The 15,569-nt window shown below is 38.0% G+C and overlaps 1 protein-coding gene and 1 long non-coding RNA gene across 2 annotated transcripts; both read right to left on the bottom strand.

Moving 5' to 3' along the window:
* Positions 1-1,058: 1,058 nt before the first annotated feature.
* LOC137124677 (uncharacterized) lies at positions 1,059-9,485 on the bottom strand. The gene is made up of 3 exons (XR_010914014.1): positions 9,420-9,485; positions 2,468-2,528; positions 1,059-1,402 (listed from the first exon to the last, which is right to left on the bottom strand). It is a non-coding gene; the product is annotated as an uncharacterized lncRNA (long non-coding RNA).
* Positions 9,484-15,195, bottom strand: LOC137124625 (Fc receptor-like protein 5). Its single transcript, XM_067499727.1, has 6 exons — positions 15,174-15,195; positions 14,872-15,132; positions 14,272-14,347; positions 14,131-14,191; positions 13,856-14,037; positions 9,484-13,349 (listed from the first exon to the last, which is right to left on the bottom strand). The coding sequence occupies exons 1-6, from the start codon at positions 15,193-15,195 to the stop codon at positions 13,286-13,288; spliced, it is 666 nt and encodes a 221-aa protein (XP_067355828.1). The 3' UTR covers positions 9,484-13,285.
* Positions 15,196-15,569: the final 374 nt, after the last annotated feature.

Here is a 15,569-nt window from a genome sequence, read left to right as displayed (position 1 = left end):
GGACTTTCTAAATATTTGCACAAAACCTGAACAGGAACAATGATTTTGTTTCAATTTAATTCTTCTCTTTATTGTGATTTATTTTATTTGTAATGTGTTAGTGTGTGTGATTGGACTATGATTGGTTCTTGTTGACCAAGTGCAGCTCACACTCCCAAAATTAAGGGATCAAGGAGGGTTGCAGCTGTTCACAAAACACTTTTACATTATATTCTCATGTTTACCTCTTGTGATGGCCCCTGTCTGGTTTGCTGTGGCCAGGGAGTGGGTTTTTTCTCCTTCTAGCATCTGGAATCAGAGCTTTGAAGACTATAAAGGAGCTGGTCTTTAGTTTGCTCTGCTCTCTCTCTGTCTCTGTCTGTTACCACTGTTTGGTTTTTGCTGACACACGTCAAAACTTCCAGCCACATCATGTTTACACACATCCACATGTGCACTACTGACATGACTGACTAACGTATCCAACAATTTGATTAATGTTTCATAAATGTTAAATAGAGGGATAATTGTGTCCTTTGCCCATTTTTTTCATGGCCTCTGAGCCTGGTTAAGTTTAGATACTTTTTAATTCTTTTTAAAATGATTCTCTGACTTTTAGTTTGTTATTTCATTATTAAATTAGAGTGGAAACAAGCTTAGCAAAATCCTGATTTAAATGTTTGATCTGATCTGAACTGAGCTGAACTCTATCCAGAGCAGAAGACGAGTGGATGATGCAAACCTGCTGATTTTAGTTTAACTTTGTGTGCATCCATGCTGAACAACATCCAGTCTAAAGTGCAATGAAGTGATGAAATGAGCTTTACTGCAGTGTTACTGAGCAGAGTAAGAAGAAGAAGGTGAATAGTTAGGTTAGTTTCCTTTCTGCTCACTCTGTGGTGAAATTGATACTTAGGTAAGTGTGAAAACGATAAAACAAAGAGGTGAAATAAACTCCTACCAGTACCTCTGACAACTCTTTAAAATATCTTCATTACAGATCTGTATTACAACTGACCTACAACAATAATAACAAGTATAAAAATCTGAACTAATCCAAAACAGAAACTGGTCATTTCAGCTCTGACAGTTTCAAACAAACTGGTGGTTTTAATACGATGGTGAACTGGGGTTAAGATGGTCATAATTAACAGGTGTCAGAACACACAGTGTGTCACAGCTTGATGTAGCTGCAAACAAATCCCACAAATGTAGAAGTACAGTACCTGACAGAGAGAGGAGGAGGAGGACAAATCCATTCACTGCTGCTGTTAAACTCATAGCTGCTCCTCTCAGTTTCTTCTGTGGCTTCAGGGATGTTAAACTAATGCAGTAAATTGTGTCCACAGGATGTTTCAAAAGATGGTTCTACTCAATGTGGAGGTTGTTCCTCTGATGAAGTCACTGCATTATGATCAGAAAACTGAAGAGAGCAACAAACTATTAAAACACACCAGACTTCCTGCTTCTTATCATATTTAAAATGTGTGAATGTCATGATCCAGTCCTTCATATTCACTTCCTGTTCTGGACTTTTATTTTGTAGCCCCTTTCCCCACTTCCTTTTCACCGTTCACAATTATTTACATCTTTTCCCCTGCCTTTTTAAACCCAGCAACACCCTGACTTGTGGTTTGTCTGCCTCATGGTATCTGGACTCTGTAACCTGTTTATCTTGGTAGGGGTTTGGTTGCTGGCGTCTTTATTTTGTCCCTGTTCGTGTGCACGTTTTAGTTTCTAGTCTGTCCTGTTACACTCTTTAGATTGGTCATTTGTATTATATCTGTTTAGTCAGTGTCCACATTTATGTTAATTCCTTCGTTGTCTCAGTCCAAATTCTAGTTATTTGCACAACTCATTCTGGCCACGTCTTGTGTTCAGTTCTCTCCTGGGTTGTGTTTTCTTTGTGTTTTAATTTGTATTTAATAAGTCAGTTTAGACCTCAAGCCCCCTTCTCTTTGGTTTACCAGTCTTATCTCCACCCCCTAACTTATGGAATTGTGCCCACACTGGTATCCTGACTCTGTTTTCACTAGCCCTGGTCCAGTTTTTATTTAATTCCTTGTTTATGATGGTTGTCTCTGAGTCTACTGTCTGTTTAGTCCCAGAATTTGTTAAATAAAGTCACTTATATTCTACATCGCCCTCACTGTGCTACGTTTAGGTCCATACACATAACCAGGACAGTGAACAAAGTTATTTGCTCTTTAAAGTCGAAACGTCCCCATTTTCTCCATAGAAAACAGAGAATAAGAAACAAGTTGTGGGGTCTGTAATTATTTAACTTCTTTCACACTTTGTCACAAAAATAGTCAGTGACTGTATCAATCACTGTGGATTTATCTCCTGTTTAAACAAAGAAAAAAAAACACAGCTGAGTCTCTGAGTTTCTTTCTCTGTTGGTTGTTATTATAACACAAAAATAGTTCAACAGAAAATCTGCATCAAAACAAAGAAACAAATCTCACAAGATGTTGCTGCAACTCACCCCACAGCAGGATGTATGTACCTTCACATTGTCTGTAGCTGATGAATGGATGTGAACTGACCTATTAAAACACACGGAGGAACGACTCAGAGTGATGATGCCTGATTCTGCAACACTGACTGTTCACCACTAGAGGAAAGTGAAACACCAGAGGACCAGGAAACCACATTTCTGAATCTAACACTAATTGTTCCACATGGTTCTTAAAGACAGAGAACAAAGACTTACAGTACCTGGGACAGCAAGAAAGACTATAAATCCACTCAGTACTGCTGTGAAACTCATAGCTGCTCACGTTGTGTCTATAACTACAGAGTCATAACATATTTGTAGGAAGAGTAAGTAAAGTGCAGAAAAACTAAATCAAGAGTTACACAACTTTTTCTACAGAGTAGAAGTCATGTTGTTAAAGATACGCACAACTTCCTTCTCATTTAGCTGATTTACCAGCATGAGGAACCAGGTGGCAGCAAATAGCAACAAATCCAAAAAGTAATGTTCTACCTGCAAAAGTATGAACTACTTCATTTAAGAGGGTTTGATAATGTCGTTATGTGGCCTTTTAAATTCAAACTTGTTAGACACATTAAGTTAACAGAAAATGAAAAAAACTATGTCAATAATACAATGAGCTTTAAAACCATAAAAAAATAACAAGACTGAATACACAACAATTTAATCCAAAAGGAAAATGGTAAATAAAATAATTAACACTGGGTGCAATTAAAATGGTAAAAAAAGCATGTAGTTAGAAGCAAAAAGATTATTTTTAATGGACTTGGTTAATATTTAGTAAAGTTATAGTTAGTGACTCAGTATAGAAGTAAGTTATTATCCAAAAGCAAAAAAGGAAACAACCCAAGTTAATTAACCTAGCGAGAAACAAACTAGAATTTCTTTCCAAAAAGAGTAAAAATACTGACAGTTGGTACTTGGCTCACAAAGAAAAACAAACAGCTGTGATAAAACTGTCAAAAAAATAAGAGATACAAAAACATGGTGAAGACATGTATGATCAGAAAGAAATGAACACAGTTCATCATTCTGTGTTTATAGAAAACAGAGAATGAGGAAACAGTTATGGGCTCTGTTACAATTAAACTGCCTGTTGTTTATTCATTTAACCTCTTCTACACTTTGCCACCTTAACAGTTTTTTGACTGACACACAAACAGCCAAACCCACAACAACACAGTTACTGTAGCAAACCATGTGGATTAATGTTCAGTTTGAACTGGTTACTAGAGAACATGAAAGTGGATTTGTTTCACTGAGAAATGTAGAAATTCAAATTAGGATAAAAACACAGGAAATAAATTCCCCAACATCTGAAAAAGAAAACACAAACTGTGTGAAACAGAAGAACGTTGAAACTGTGGTTTTCTGAGTGAAGTGATTTTCTCTCTACACGTTACATATTCCACGTGTGGGACATTAAGTCCTGAGGTCAGGGCATGTGGATACTTCTTTAAGACACAGCATCTCGCCCGTCCACAGCTCTGCAGTTGAGCAATCAGTGACTGGAACCTGTTTCCAACGATCTAAGAACTGGAGAGAGACTCTCTTCACTCAACCACAGTTACAATATAACCAGTTTGTTCTCTATCTACTTGTTAGATATTCCATACGTGCAGAGAAATGTTTAAGACTCTCAGTGAAGAGACATCCCAATCCAAATCTACCAGGGCCAATGAGGAGGTGATGGTCCTTAAGGGCATTAAGCATCAGTCTGAGTGGCATAGAGATGCTGTAGTCAGACTGCAGACATAGGACTGTTTGCAATGAGCAGTTAAAACTTATGGACTAAAGGTGACACAGAGTTCTGAAATGGCCACTGCAGTCAGCCAGGGTAGACTGCATGGAACGTGTGCCTAGATGTTCAGGACCAGAATACTATGAGGCTGCACCAGGCCTGGATCAACAACCACCAATGACCAGTTTGAGCACTAGCGACAGATTTGGCTCCCTAAGGGCCCAGTCAGACACTGGGGCTACACCAACTTAAGCTGTGTGGACTCATCCACAGTGCAGATGCCTGAACTTCCATGTTAGCTTGTTTGTACACAGAGCAATACGCCACCAGAAGGGATCACAACCATATAAAGAAAGGAGGAAGCATTTCATCTGACCTGATGTCCTCATTTTCAGGGACGTTCAATAACTGGTCCAAACTGGCAGCAGTATCAGAAACCTGACCCAAAACTTGAAATCCAGTCATGTCAAGGAGTTTCTACTTTCTTCTTGTTTGGAAACGTTTCACTACTTATTGAAGCAGCTTCTTCAGTCAGAGGAAAAGTTGGCTCGTGACCCAGGTATTTTCTTACATGTAGGAAACAAAGCCTACCTGGAGGATATAACTGGGCCCCTAGAGAACCTTCCCTCAGACTAAAGAAGCTGCTTGGATGACTGCATGTCAAACCAAGAAGAAACAAGTCCAGTTGACAGGATTCAACATCAGAATAACCAAAAGTGGACGACTAAAAATCTTCACCAACTTCTTGTTGACTGTTCAGCTCAAGTCTTTTTCATAACTACTGAAAAACACTACTGATTAGAGAAACACTCACTTCCACATTTACACTCTGTCCCTACTGTCCTACACAATCAGCTGTTGCCTGTTAGAGTGACAGCAGAGCAAAGCTCTATTTATTAATTTTATTTTGTATTTTATTTTTAAGTAATAAGGGGGAGGAAGGAGGAGATGGTTGCTGCAGCTGGATCTTTCTTACAATGGCAGCATTTGGGATTGTCTTTCAAACATTATGGACCGAGGTGTGTTTCATTGTTGCAGCATGATTGGCAGCTTGCAAACCAACACACTTTAGCCAAAACAAAAAACTTTATGATTATGGACAGAGATGCTTCACCTGTTCAAGGAGAGATCTTATTTTCTTATTTCCCTTCATAGTTATTTTGTTTTTCTGACACAGGAAAAATCTGCTCTATCAGCATAATTTGGATTATTAAATATCAGATCTCTCTCTCTTCTAAATCTCTGTTAGTAAATGACTAAATAAACGATCATCAGTTCAATTTATTTTGTCTTACTGAAACTTGGTTGCAGCAGGAAGAATATGTCAGTTTAAATGAGTCAACCCCCCCAAGTCATATTAATGATCATGTTCCTAGAAGCACAGGCTGAGGTGGAGGAGTAGCAGCAATCTTCCACTGTAGTTTACCAATAAACCATAGACCTAAAAGTAGTAAGAACTCATTTGAAAGCCTTACTCTTAGCCTTTCACATCTAAACTGTAAAACTCAAAAAACACTATTATTTGTTATCGTGTACCGTCCTCCAGCCCCTTATTCAGAGTTTTTGATTATTACAGATAAGGTCATTATAGTATTTTAACATTCATGTAGATGCTGACAGTAACTGTGTTTAATTCATTATTAGATTCAATTGGTTTTTCCCAAAATGTAAATAAACCCACTCACTGTTTTAGTCAAACCTTAGACCTTGTCCTTACATATGAAATTGAAGCGGATAATTTAACAATATTTCCTCACAATTCTTTATTGTCTGACCATTTTCTAATAACATTTGAATTTACAATAACTGTAGCCAGGCTGACTAAGAGCCTAGTTTTCCCTTAACTCTGAGCAGCAATGACTTCATGACTTTCTTTATGAATAAATTTGTAGCTATTAGAGAAATAATTCACCAGATCCTCCCCCCAAAAATTACAGATATATCTTCATGTACAGCAGTGCTAGAGTCATCGATAAGGCCCCAATCCCTGTTAGACTGCTTTTTACCCATAGATCTCTCCGAGCTAACTTCAATTATTACCTCATCTAAACCAACAAGCTGTCTGCTAGATCCTATTCCAACTAAGCTGCTCAAGGAAGCTTTACCCTTAATAGATACGTTCGTATTACATATCATCAATCTATCTTTAGAAACAGACCATGTACCACAGGCCTATAAGGTAGCTGTAATTAAACCACTACTTAAAAAACCCTGTCTTGACCCAGGTGTCTTAGCTAATTACAGACTAATATCTAATCTCCCCTTTATTTCTAAAATCCTTAAAAAAGTAATTGCAAAGCAGTTATGAGCCTTAGACTGATGCACTGAGCTCATTTCCTCCTCTCCCCCAACAAACGTTTATATATTCACATTCACATTTATATAAATAAAGTTGTGACCATGATCTCTATAGAAATCAGAGAGGAGACGTCACACAGTATGGAGGTGTAGCTAAATACTGAGAAGGCTTTGGGTCTAAGAACTTACTGACAAAAAGGAACAATTATCATTAGACACTGTGTTATTTTTGTTTACTCTGTTGTCACGTTGCTGCAGATTTAAATGTGAAAAAAATGAAGACATGAGTCAAACCAGTGCAAGTAGCTGTGATTAACTCTACAGAAAAACGGCTGCTACTTGTGACTATAAAAAGCATGGAAACATCACAATGAGATCTCACAGTATCAAAATTAATGATAAATAAAAACCTGATCTTACTGTAGCACAGTTATATGTGTGGGACAAGAATTTCTGTACATGTATTATTCACTTTGAAGAAATGAAACAAACACACACATCTTACAGTCGAATGTTGCTGCCAGTTTCTCTAAAAGGTAAAATGAACACAATTATTGGATATTACAAATTCCACTGGATTTACACAAATCAATGTATTCATTAATACATATGTAGGGCTGTATACATGATAACAGAAGTCTGGTTGTTTAATTTAAATTTGTTGTGTATAAATTTGACCTAAACACAGTTTAGCTTTTACCACAATCACTGCCAGTTAGTTTTGTCTTTCCTGAAATGTCTATTTGTGTAACAGTTGAGATTATTTGCTCACAGTACAACAGTTACTGTGCAGTTAAGTCTATAGATTTGCCTGGGACCCCTCAAAAACAAGACTCCCCTTTTGGCTCTAAAACAAAGCAACCTTGAAGGTTTGTCCCATTTGATAGCGAGATATTTCTACTACTTACGATTCTCTACTGAGGGGAAAATAGAAAATGAGGAGTAGGGGTATAAACTATGAATAGGGACTGGGTCCAAGTGCTGGGAGAGAGCAGGTACGGTGGAGAACAGGTAATTCAGTGTGTGTGTGTGTGTGTGTGTGTGTGTGTAAACTAGATCGGGGCAGACCAAGGAACAAAACAAAAACCAACTCCAAGCTAAGGATCATATCAAATGTCCCAGATTTGTAAGATTTCAGACCAGAAAGTCAAACAAACTATCAATGTTCAGTTCTTGGAATCAGGGTGATGATAACAAAGAGATGTGCAATAGAAACAGAGAGTGCTGCATGATGCCACAGTCTATATGACAGTGGTCTAATGTCTGATGAAGCCCTGTGGACTTTTCTGAATAGGGAAAAAAGAAACAGTGATCATTAAACTGTGTCTGCGACTCACTTTGTTTACTCTGTCATTAACTTGGAGCAGAGTAAAGTGTGAAAACCATAAAGGCGTCAAAATGATAGTATTAAACTATTTCTAAAAACATGTACTACTATGAGTATGGAAACTCTGAGGTCAGGCAGTATTGAAACTATACAAGAAAAAAGTTTCAATTCATACACTTTTAATGAACAAACACAACTTGCATGGTTTGGGCAAAGTGTTTAAGGAATCAAAGTCAAGCAAGACAAATTCCATTCACCCAACATTTGTTCCTGGTTTTATCACTACCTTGGGAAACATCAACATGGACCCTACAAATGTGGAGATAGGCAGCTACTGGCAGTTCAGTTGGCTTTAGAAGAAGGCTGCCACCGGCTCAAAGGAGCAGAATATCCTTTCATGGTCTTCATAGACCACAAAAACCTAAAATATCAAAATGGGATTCCATGTGCCCTGTTCATGGCCCAACAAGGTTTCAGGTAGCACACCATAAAAATCTGACACCCTGGAATTCTTATGTCTAAAATGTGCCCAAAGCAATACTTCCAAAACACTCCCCAGCTGCCTTCTCCACCCTTTACCCATTCCAGAAAGACCCTGGTCGCACATCTATCTCGACTTTGTGACTGGTTTACCAATCTCATCTGAAAATACCACAATCCTTACGGTAGTAGATTGAATTGTACCATTTTAGAAAACACTTCATTTCCCTTCCTAAACCTCCTGGCAAAGAAACTGCCAAACTCATGATCCAGCCCATCTTCCATCTCCATGGCTTCCCCTGCAACATAGTCCCTGACTGAGGCCCTCAGTTCATGGCCAAGTTCCAGGCAGAGTTCTGTAGATTGCTACGAATGTCCATCAGTCTATTCTAAGGTTTTCATTCACAGCCCAAAAGACAGACTGAAAAACTGACTAACAAGCTGAAAACTGGATTTCACCTTCTGTTACCAGGACCCTGAACCTTTATAACCAACTTGGCATTCAAACCACTTTTTTAACACCTAGTGCACTTTAGATGATGGTTCTAATACACAACTAACATCCACTGCAGCAATGATGTCTGAGAGATTAGCACATTTTGCAAGATTTTATGGTTCCCTTTCTTTTTACTAGCAACTGCCATGATCTGGCCCACTTCCTGTTTTAGACTTTTGCTTTGTAGCCCTTTTTTCTACTTCCTGTTCATGTCATCTAGCTTCACCACTGATTATCGTTCACAATTGATAACATTTTTTGTTAATCGTTTAGTTTCGCTTAGTTATTGCCTGTTCTGTTTTCTGAAGACCAGCAGCTGAAGTACTGGTGTCTAAGTAATGGAACCAAAAACTGAGACAGACACAGAAAAACGTTTTTTGTTTTTTTTTGTTGTAGGGTCCATAAAATTCAGGAAAACACAAAACACCGAACATCACGTTGCTTAACAACAACCTGAACTACACATTTACAGACTATTTATAGTGAACTTTTTTCAAAATACACCCCAACAAACATCCATTGTTTATTCATAAGTCCTGTATTTTCTTACATTTTTCTGTTCTTCTTTCTGATGCAATGAAATGTATATGTACAGTACCTGACACACAGAGACGACAAGTGTTGCTGTTGTTGAAACAATCTGCTCTCATTTGTCTGTGTGACTCTAGAGGCAAAAGAAAATATTAGCAGAAAAAAACATGACACAGGAAATGCATCAGTCACATCACTTTACAGCTCTACTTACAACAGCGAAAGATCTTTTCTCAGTCACACGTAAACAGAAGCTAGAAATAAGGATGTTGAAACACATCAGACTTCGTCCTGCATGTTGACCACAATGCCAAAACTAAACTTTTATGTAAAACATAAAAGTATTTAATGTAGGGTACAGAGTGGGAGATAGTATGGAGCAGTAGCATGTTGTCCCTGTGATTGCGTGGATTGTCTGGTACGCTGGTTTCCTCCCCCAGTCAAAAGACATGTGTCAGGTTAACTGATAACTCTAAATTGCCTGTAGCGTGTCAATGGTTGTCTGTCTGTGTATGTCTTTCTGTGTTCGCACTAAGATCAGCTGGAGACCAGTCCGGGATGGACCCCATGAGTGGGGCTGGCTGAGTCCCATGATGCACTGAGCAATGTGTGATATTGCACAAAAACAAAACAAATGCTCATTTTACTTTTTAACACTGCAGACGGTCACAGAAGGAGTAAAGTTACTGTCATGATGGATCACAGAGCCCATCACTTTCCACGTTCATGGAAATACTGAAAACACTTTTTGGATTTTATGTTTTTTTATTTATTTTTTGTTTTTTTTATGTTTATGTTTTCAACACTTAGTCAAGAGTTAATTAGGTGAGAAAAAAACACGTTGTTACTTCGATCGCTCTGTGGTCAAGTTTTCACATATTTACAGAGAAAAGCAGAAATGCAGAAACTCAGATGCTGTTAGTGATAATGAAACATCGTTGTGACAAACACAAGTAGATTTGCAGGACTTTGTTAGAAGATATGATTATTAAAAGTCACTTTAATGACTTTGGTATGGATTAGATGATCTATATTTTTTATGTATGTAATATAATTTAAGAATAAGCTATTTGAAATACTTCCCCTGAAGTGTACAGCAAAATAAACTACTACCAGTAATATTAATAATAATATTAATAATAATAATAATCTCCATATCCACACACCATTAGTCACGTAAGACAACATTTGACTGATCCTTTAAAGTAGATAGAGCTGAGAGATCCCAGAGTGACGAGACCTCAATCTGTAAAAGTGACACTTCGCCATTAGAGGGCAATGAAACAACATTTCAAAAGTTAATGTGATTAATTTACTTCATATTCTGTGTTTGAAGCCATTTGTAACCTGATTTCCCTGAGTACATATACATGAGAACAGACTGAACACGAGCTGCTGTAACCAACATATGAGGTGATGGAGGTTTCTACTCTCAGCTTCCTGTTGAAATATTAAATAGATTTTTATTTTTAGTAACTCTGTCTGTTGTATAGTTGCGAGTTAGCGGCACAAGTTGATCGCGCTGAAAAAGTAGAATAGTAGAACGATGGCTGCAGTTTTTGTCAAAACCAGCACAGTAAAATGTGAGCGCAGCCCATGATGAGAAAAAAGTAATGCAAGTAATTCACATAACATTTAACAATATTCACACTCAATCTGTTTCAGTTTGTCAAACACTGGTGATCTGTAGACCTGTGCTTACAACTAGAGGAAGAGAGGAGAACTTACTTTACCGCTGATGATCACTGGTTATGGATCTTTCGTGGAACAACTTTGAAATCGAACGTACAAATCTGGCATTAAAGCGGCACAGAGTGATGGACAAGTATCATTAAAGACATCTTGCAGTGGGCTATAATCCAAATAAATGAGCTTCACAATCTATAGGAAATTGTATGTCCATCAGATCACGTGATAGAGTCAACATAAACACAGGGTTGTGTGGGGGAATATGAATATGGTCATATGGTTGGATAGTTAGCAAACAATCAACCAAGATAGGCTTATTGAAGAGGTCACAAAGAGGACAAGAGATCACAGGCTGGGTCGTGTTTGGAGGAATGTTTGAGATCACAGCAGGCATTTTGTTGTTACAAGGCCCAAAGCAATGTAGCAGATAGTGGGTCCTGGGATCATAAGATCTAAAAGAGGGGACAATAAAAGTTTTATTTACTGATATCTTCAGATAACCTAGAAAGGGACAAGAGTGATGACTGTCAACTGCATGCACCTGGTTTCTTCATTCATGTTTTGTGAGGGTGGTTCCTGTCTTGGGTTTAAGTATAAATAGAAGGGGTTTGGGATACAAGTCAGAAACAACACTCAACATCCATGTGTTCTTCTCCATGCCGGCATGTATTAAACTGAGATGGTTCATCACGCTGAGATCTGTCTACAATTCTTCCAAGAGGGAAAAGTTCTATAACATATGACAGCAGCTGTGTGATAGATCAGATTTAAAACCAGTTTTCACCAAGAAGTTGTTACTGCATCCACAGTAGGATTGAGTACTGTGGACGAGGACACTTGGTGGCTGGAAAGATAAACTGCAGCTTGGATTTAATGAGCCTTTCTCTGCATTAAACACACTGCTTTCCTGAAGGAAGGCCACCAAAAACCATGACCCTTCAATGGCTACATCTGTAGGTGTGTGTGTCAGGGCCATTATTTCAGTCTCTACGCAGGTTTACGTGTATCGACTGAGAAGTACAATTTCACCTTAAGACACCGTGGATCGATGTATGAGGGATTGAATACAGTACATAACCACTTGCTCGAATGCAGCTCATTGTTGCAGCTATTTAAATAACTGGCTACAGACTTAAAAAGAATAATTATATTAGACTGGACATATAATACTGGCAAAATTACAACTCAGTCCCCTTTTAAAATATTAGCAATACAACTACTCAACCACAAAAACAAAATTAAATGATACTTAATAATCCCCCAAATATAATAAATTAATAAAATCAGCTTCCACACGAAATATAACTCACATGTGCAAATGTTCACTGCTACCTAGCTTAGCTTAGCTGTTACTAAGGCAGTTAGCGCCATTTCTCTGCGGCCACGAGCACAAATACTAAACGTTACACTAAGGAGCAGACAAGTGGAAAAGAGACTTAATATGTTCAAAGTATATAATAATAGCACAACCCTCATAACCAAGCTTATCAAAAATGCCTTAACGTCCACGAATCACTCTTCACCAGTCTTACACTGCGCTCCGTGTCATGTCCCCGCCCCTTTTATCTCACTTCCGCACCTGCTGCCAATCACAACAGGTATTTCTGATGGACAAGAGAATGAGCGATACAATGAACAGATCTTAAACCAATGGCGAAATTGGTTGTTTTACTCAATTCTTTTTACGACCAAAATCAGGGTTTTTTAAAAACTGATTATGGACTATACAGACTTAGTAACTATCTACATTCAAAGGTGGTTGAACTTGAATCATTTGCTTTAAATTTTTTGCACAAAGGTTTTCAAATCCTCTGTTGTTAGAGTTTAAGTTGTTTAAATCCTTCATACTCTGCACCAGGTCAACATAACCATTAATTTTCGTTTTTATTAATACATTTTAATAATATAACAATATATCAATACCGGTATATCTTGTTTCTAATCCTAACATAAGTGGTTTTCCTGCCTGAAGTAGCCACATAGAAATTGGTGCAAGCTCAAAAGTACAACTGGAAGAGAAAACGTGTTGTACGAATGCAGCAAAATGTAATGATCAAGTTAATCAACATTGTGAGATGTAATTTCCAGCTTTTCTAGCTCACAATTATTTGTTAAAACCTCACCATCTGCACTGCCTGTCCCATTATGCAGCCCACATACTTTAGGATTTGACACTTCTGGTAGAAAGTGAAATTATAAAACACATTCAGTTTAAACACAGGGTAGAATTTCATGGTGGGTTGATCAGGTTTTGTTGATGGTGCTGTACAGTGCAGCTGGATTCTCTTCAGTGTACTGACTTTGAAATCTGAGGGGGGAAAGTAATGAAAAGTAATATTGAAAATGTAGCATGAAATTATATTACAGCTTTTCCACCACTTTACTAAAAGAAGTAAAAAAAAATGAATCCTCAGTGCAGTTACAGCATGTTATCTCACTGTTACCCTTCGTTCCTGAGCTAATGAAGGTGAACATATGAAAACCTGGGCAGGCTTTCAGCTGGAATTGCAGTTTGGAACAATTATTATTTTTACTGTTTAAACAATGTTTAAATATGGTTACTGTAGAAATACACTGTTTGCCATCATTTGTTTTAGACAGATTCCTGGTTTGAAAGTCCATGTGTATGTATGAATGGGAAAAATTTCTTGTGTGAAAAATGATTCACAAGAGTTTTGACAATGTGACTTTAGTTTTGATCAATGCAACTTCCCAACTGAACACACACAAAACAATAATTCCCAACAATGATATATAACTGTGAGGGACATGTACAAGCTATTAAGTGATGTTACTGTGTGAGAGGCTGCTCACCTTGGAGCTGTACTGTCCCTGATAAATCTGAGAGGAGAGTACTCAGTCACTTCCTGTTCCTGCCTGGAGGGCTGAGCTGCTCTGATGTTGGAGTAAACAGCATCTGCCTGTTTCTCAGAGAAGTGGACACTGGCGTACTGAAGGTTGTCCTGCTCCTCTGTCTGTCCCTGATCAGGTAGACACTGCAAACACCAAAGTACTTCAGCAACAGACTGTAAGTGCCTCTGCTGAACTGAACTAAAACCAACATGTTGAGGAGAGTTAAAAAAAAAAACCTGTTTCCCTTTGTCTGGTCTCTCTTCGGGCTCCGATGATTCTTTGGAAACTCTCCTTTTCCTGATTAAAAGAAACAAATTGTGAAAATCTGACATGCAGTGATTAAATAAACAACAATTTAGTGAAACAGAGCTTCTCACCTAATCCATACGTAGACACAGAGCAGTATGAGAAGAGGCAGGAGAACAGCAGCGGTTACTCCAGCTGTTGATATCCCTGATCATAAGAAAACATGGAGCAGTGTTTTATTAATGACGTCCAGCCCTGTGGTGCATGTCTGTGTAATACAGCCACGATCGATTCTCTGCTGAGTGCAGTTGGAAAGTCGTGTTGTGGGCCATGGTGACAGTTACTGATTTACCTCTCACAAAGTTATGGCAGTATTTGAGGATGATCGGATAAGACATGATGTACTTAATTGTCCCTGAGAGGACATGTGACTTATGACACAGGTAGTTTGCAAAACTGCATTCAATCCTTGCACAAGGCAAAAAGATGCTGTTGGTCAAAATAGCAAAAGTGTTTTGTATGTCTAAGTCTTCTATGTACAAGAGTCTGAGAGAAAAATGAAAATGTTATTAAGTTTACAGTATATCACTGTTTCTGCTCAAACACTCTGTTTTTAGTCACTTGATAAATGATGTTTTAATGCCAACTGTTTTCATCTGACACAGGACTTAAACAACAAGACGCTGGAGAAATATGAAGGTTTGTTAAACTTTATTAATGCAAAATCTTACCTGGCTGACCGATAAAATGTAAGTCAGACGTCTGACGTCCTAATGTGTTCTGGGCTTCACAGTAATAATTCCCACTGTGTTCAGGTCTGAAGTCTGTGATGGTGAAGATCTGTCCTGAAGCTTTTGGTGAGTCTTCATTCTCCTTGTACCAGGTATAATTAGCTGCTGGGTTAGCATCACTGCTACAGGTCAGATTCACTGAACTACCCTCCACTATCTCAGCAGAGGGACTCACTGACACAGAGGGAAGCTTTGGAGGATCTGGAAGATAAAATAAAAACATTTTAATAATGTTACAGAACCCTGCACAATATGAGTCACCATTAAGACAAAACAAACAGGAATGATGTAGATTTTAATACATTATTTTCATTGAAATGAATTAAAAATGTGTGTATGGGCCCAAAGTTTAGAGTTGGTTTTGTTAATGACAAACACAGAGCTATAAAGCAGATGTGATCAACAAATGAGAAAGATAAAAATATTGGGAAACTGTATGAATCTCTTGACCAAGGAATGACTCCACCCACTGCTGCTAAAGGATACAACCAGCTCCACTAATGATGTTGCTAATATCCAGGACACATTTTCCGATTAAACATCATATTTTACAGTTTACAGTCAGACTTTGCAGTGAAAACTGGAAATGAGAGACATATAAAATCTCATGGGAAAAAAATCTGATTTTCATTTCAACT

This window comes from Channa argus, chromosome 3 (assembly GCF_033026475.1).
Source record: "Channa argus isolate prfri chromosome 3, Channa argus male v1.0, whole genome shotgun sequence".
Taxonomy (NCBI): domain Eukaryota; kingdom Metazoa; phylum Chordata; class Actinopteri; order Anabantiformes; family Channidae; genus Channa; species Channa argus.
The sequence above is the reverse complement of the archived record's forward strand: the minus strand, read 5'-3'. Positions and strand labels throughout refer to the sequence as shown.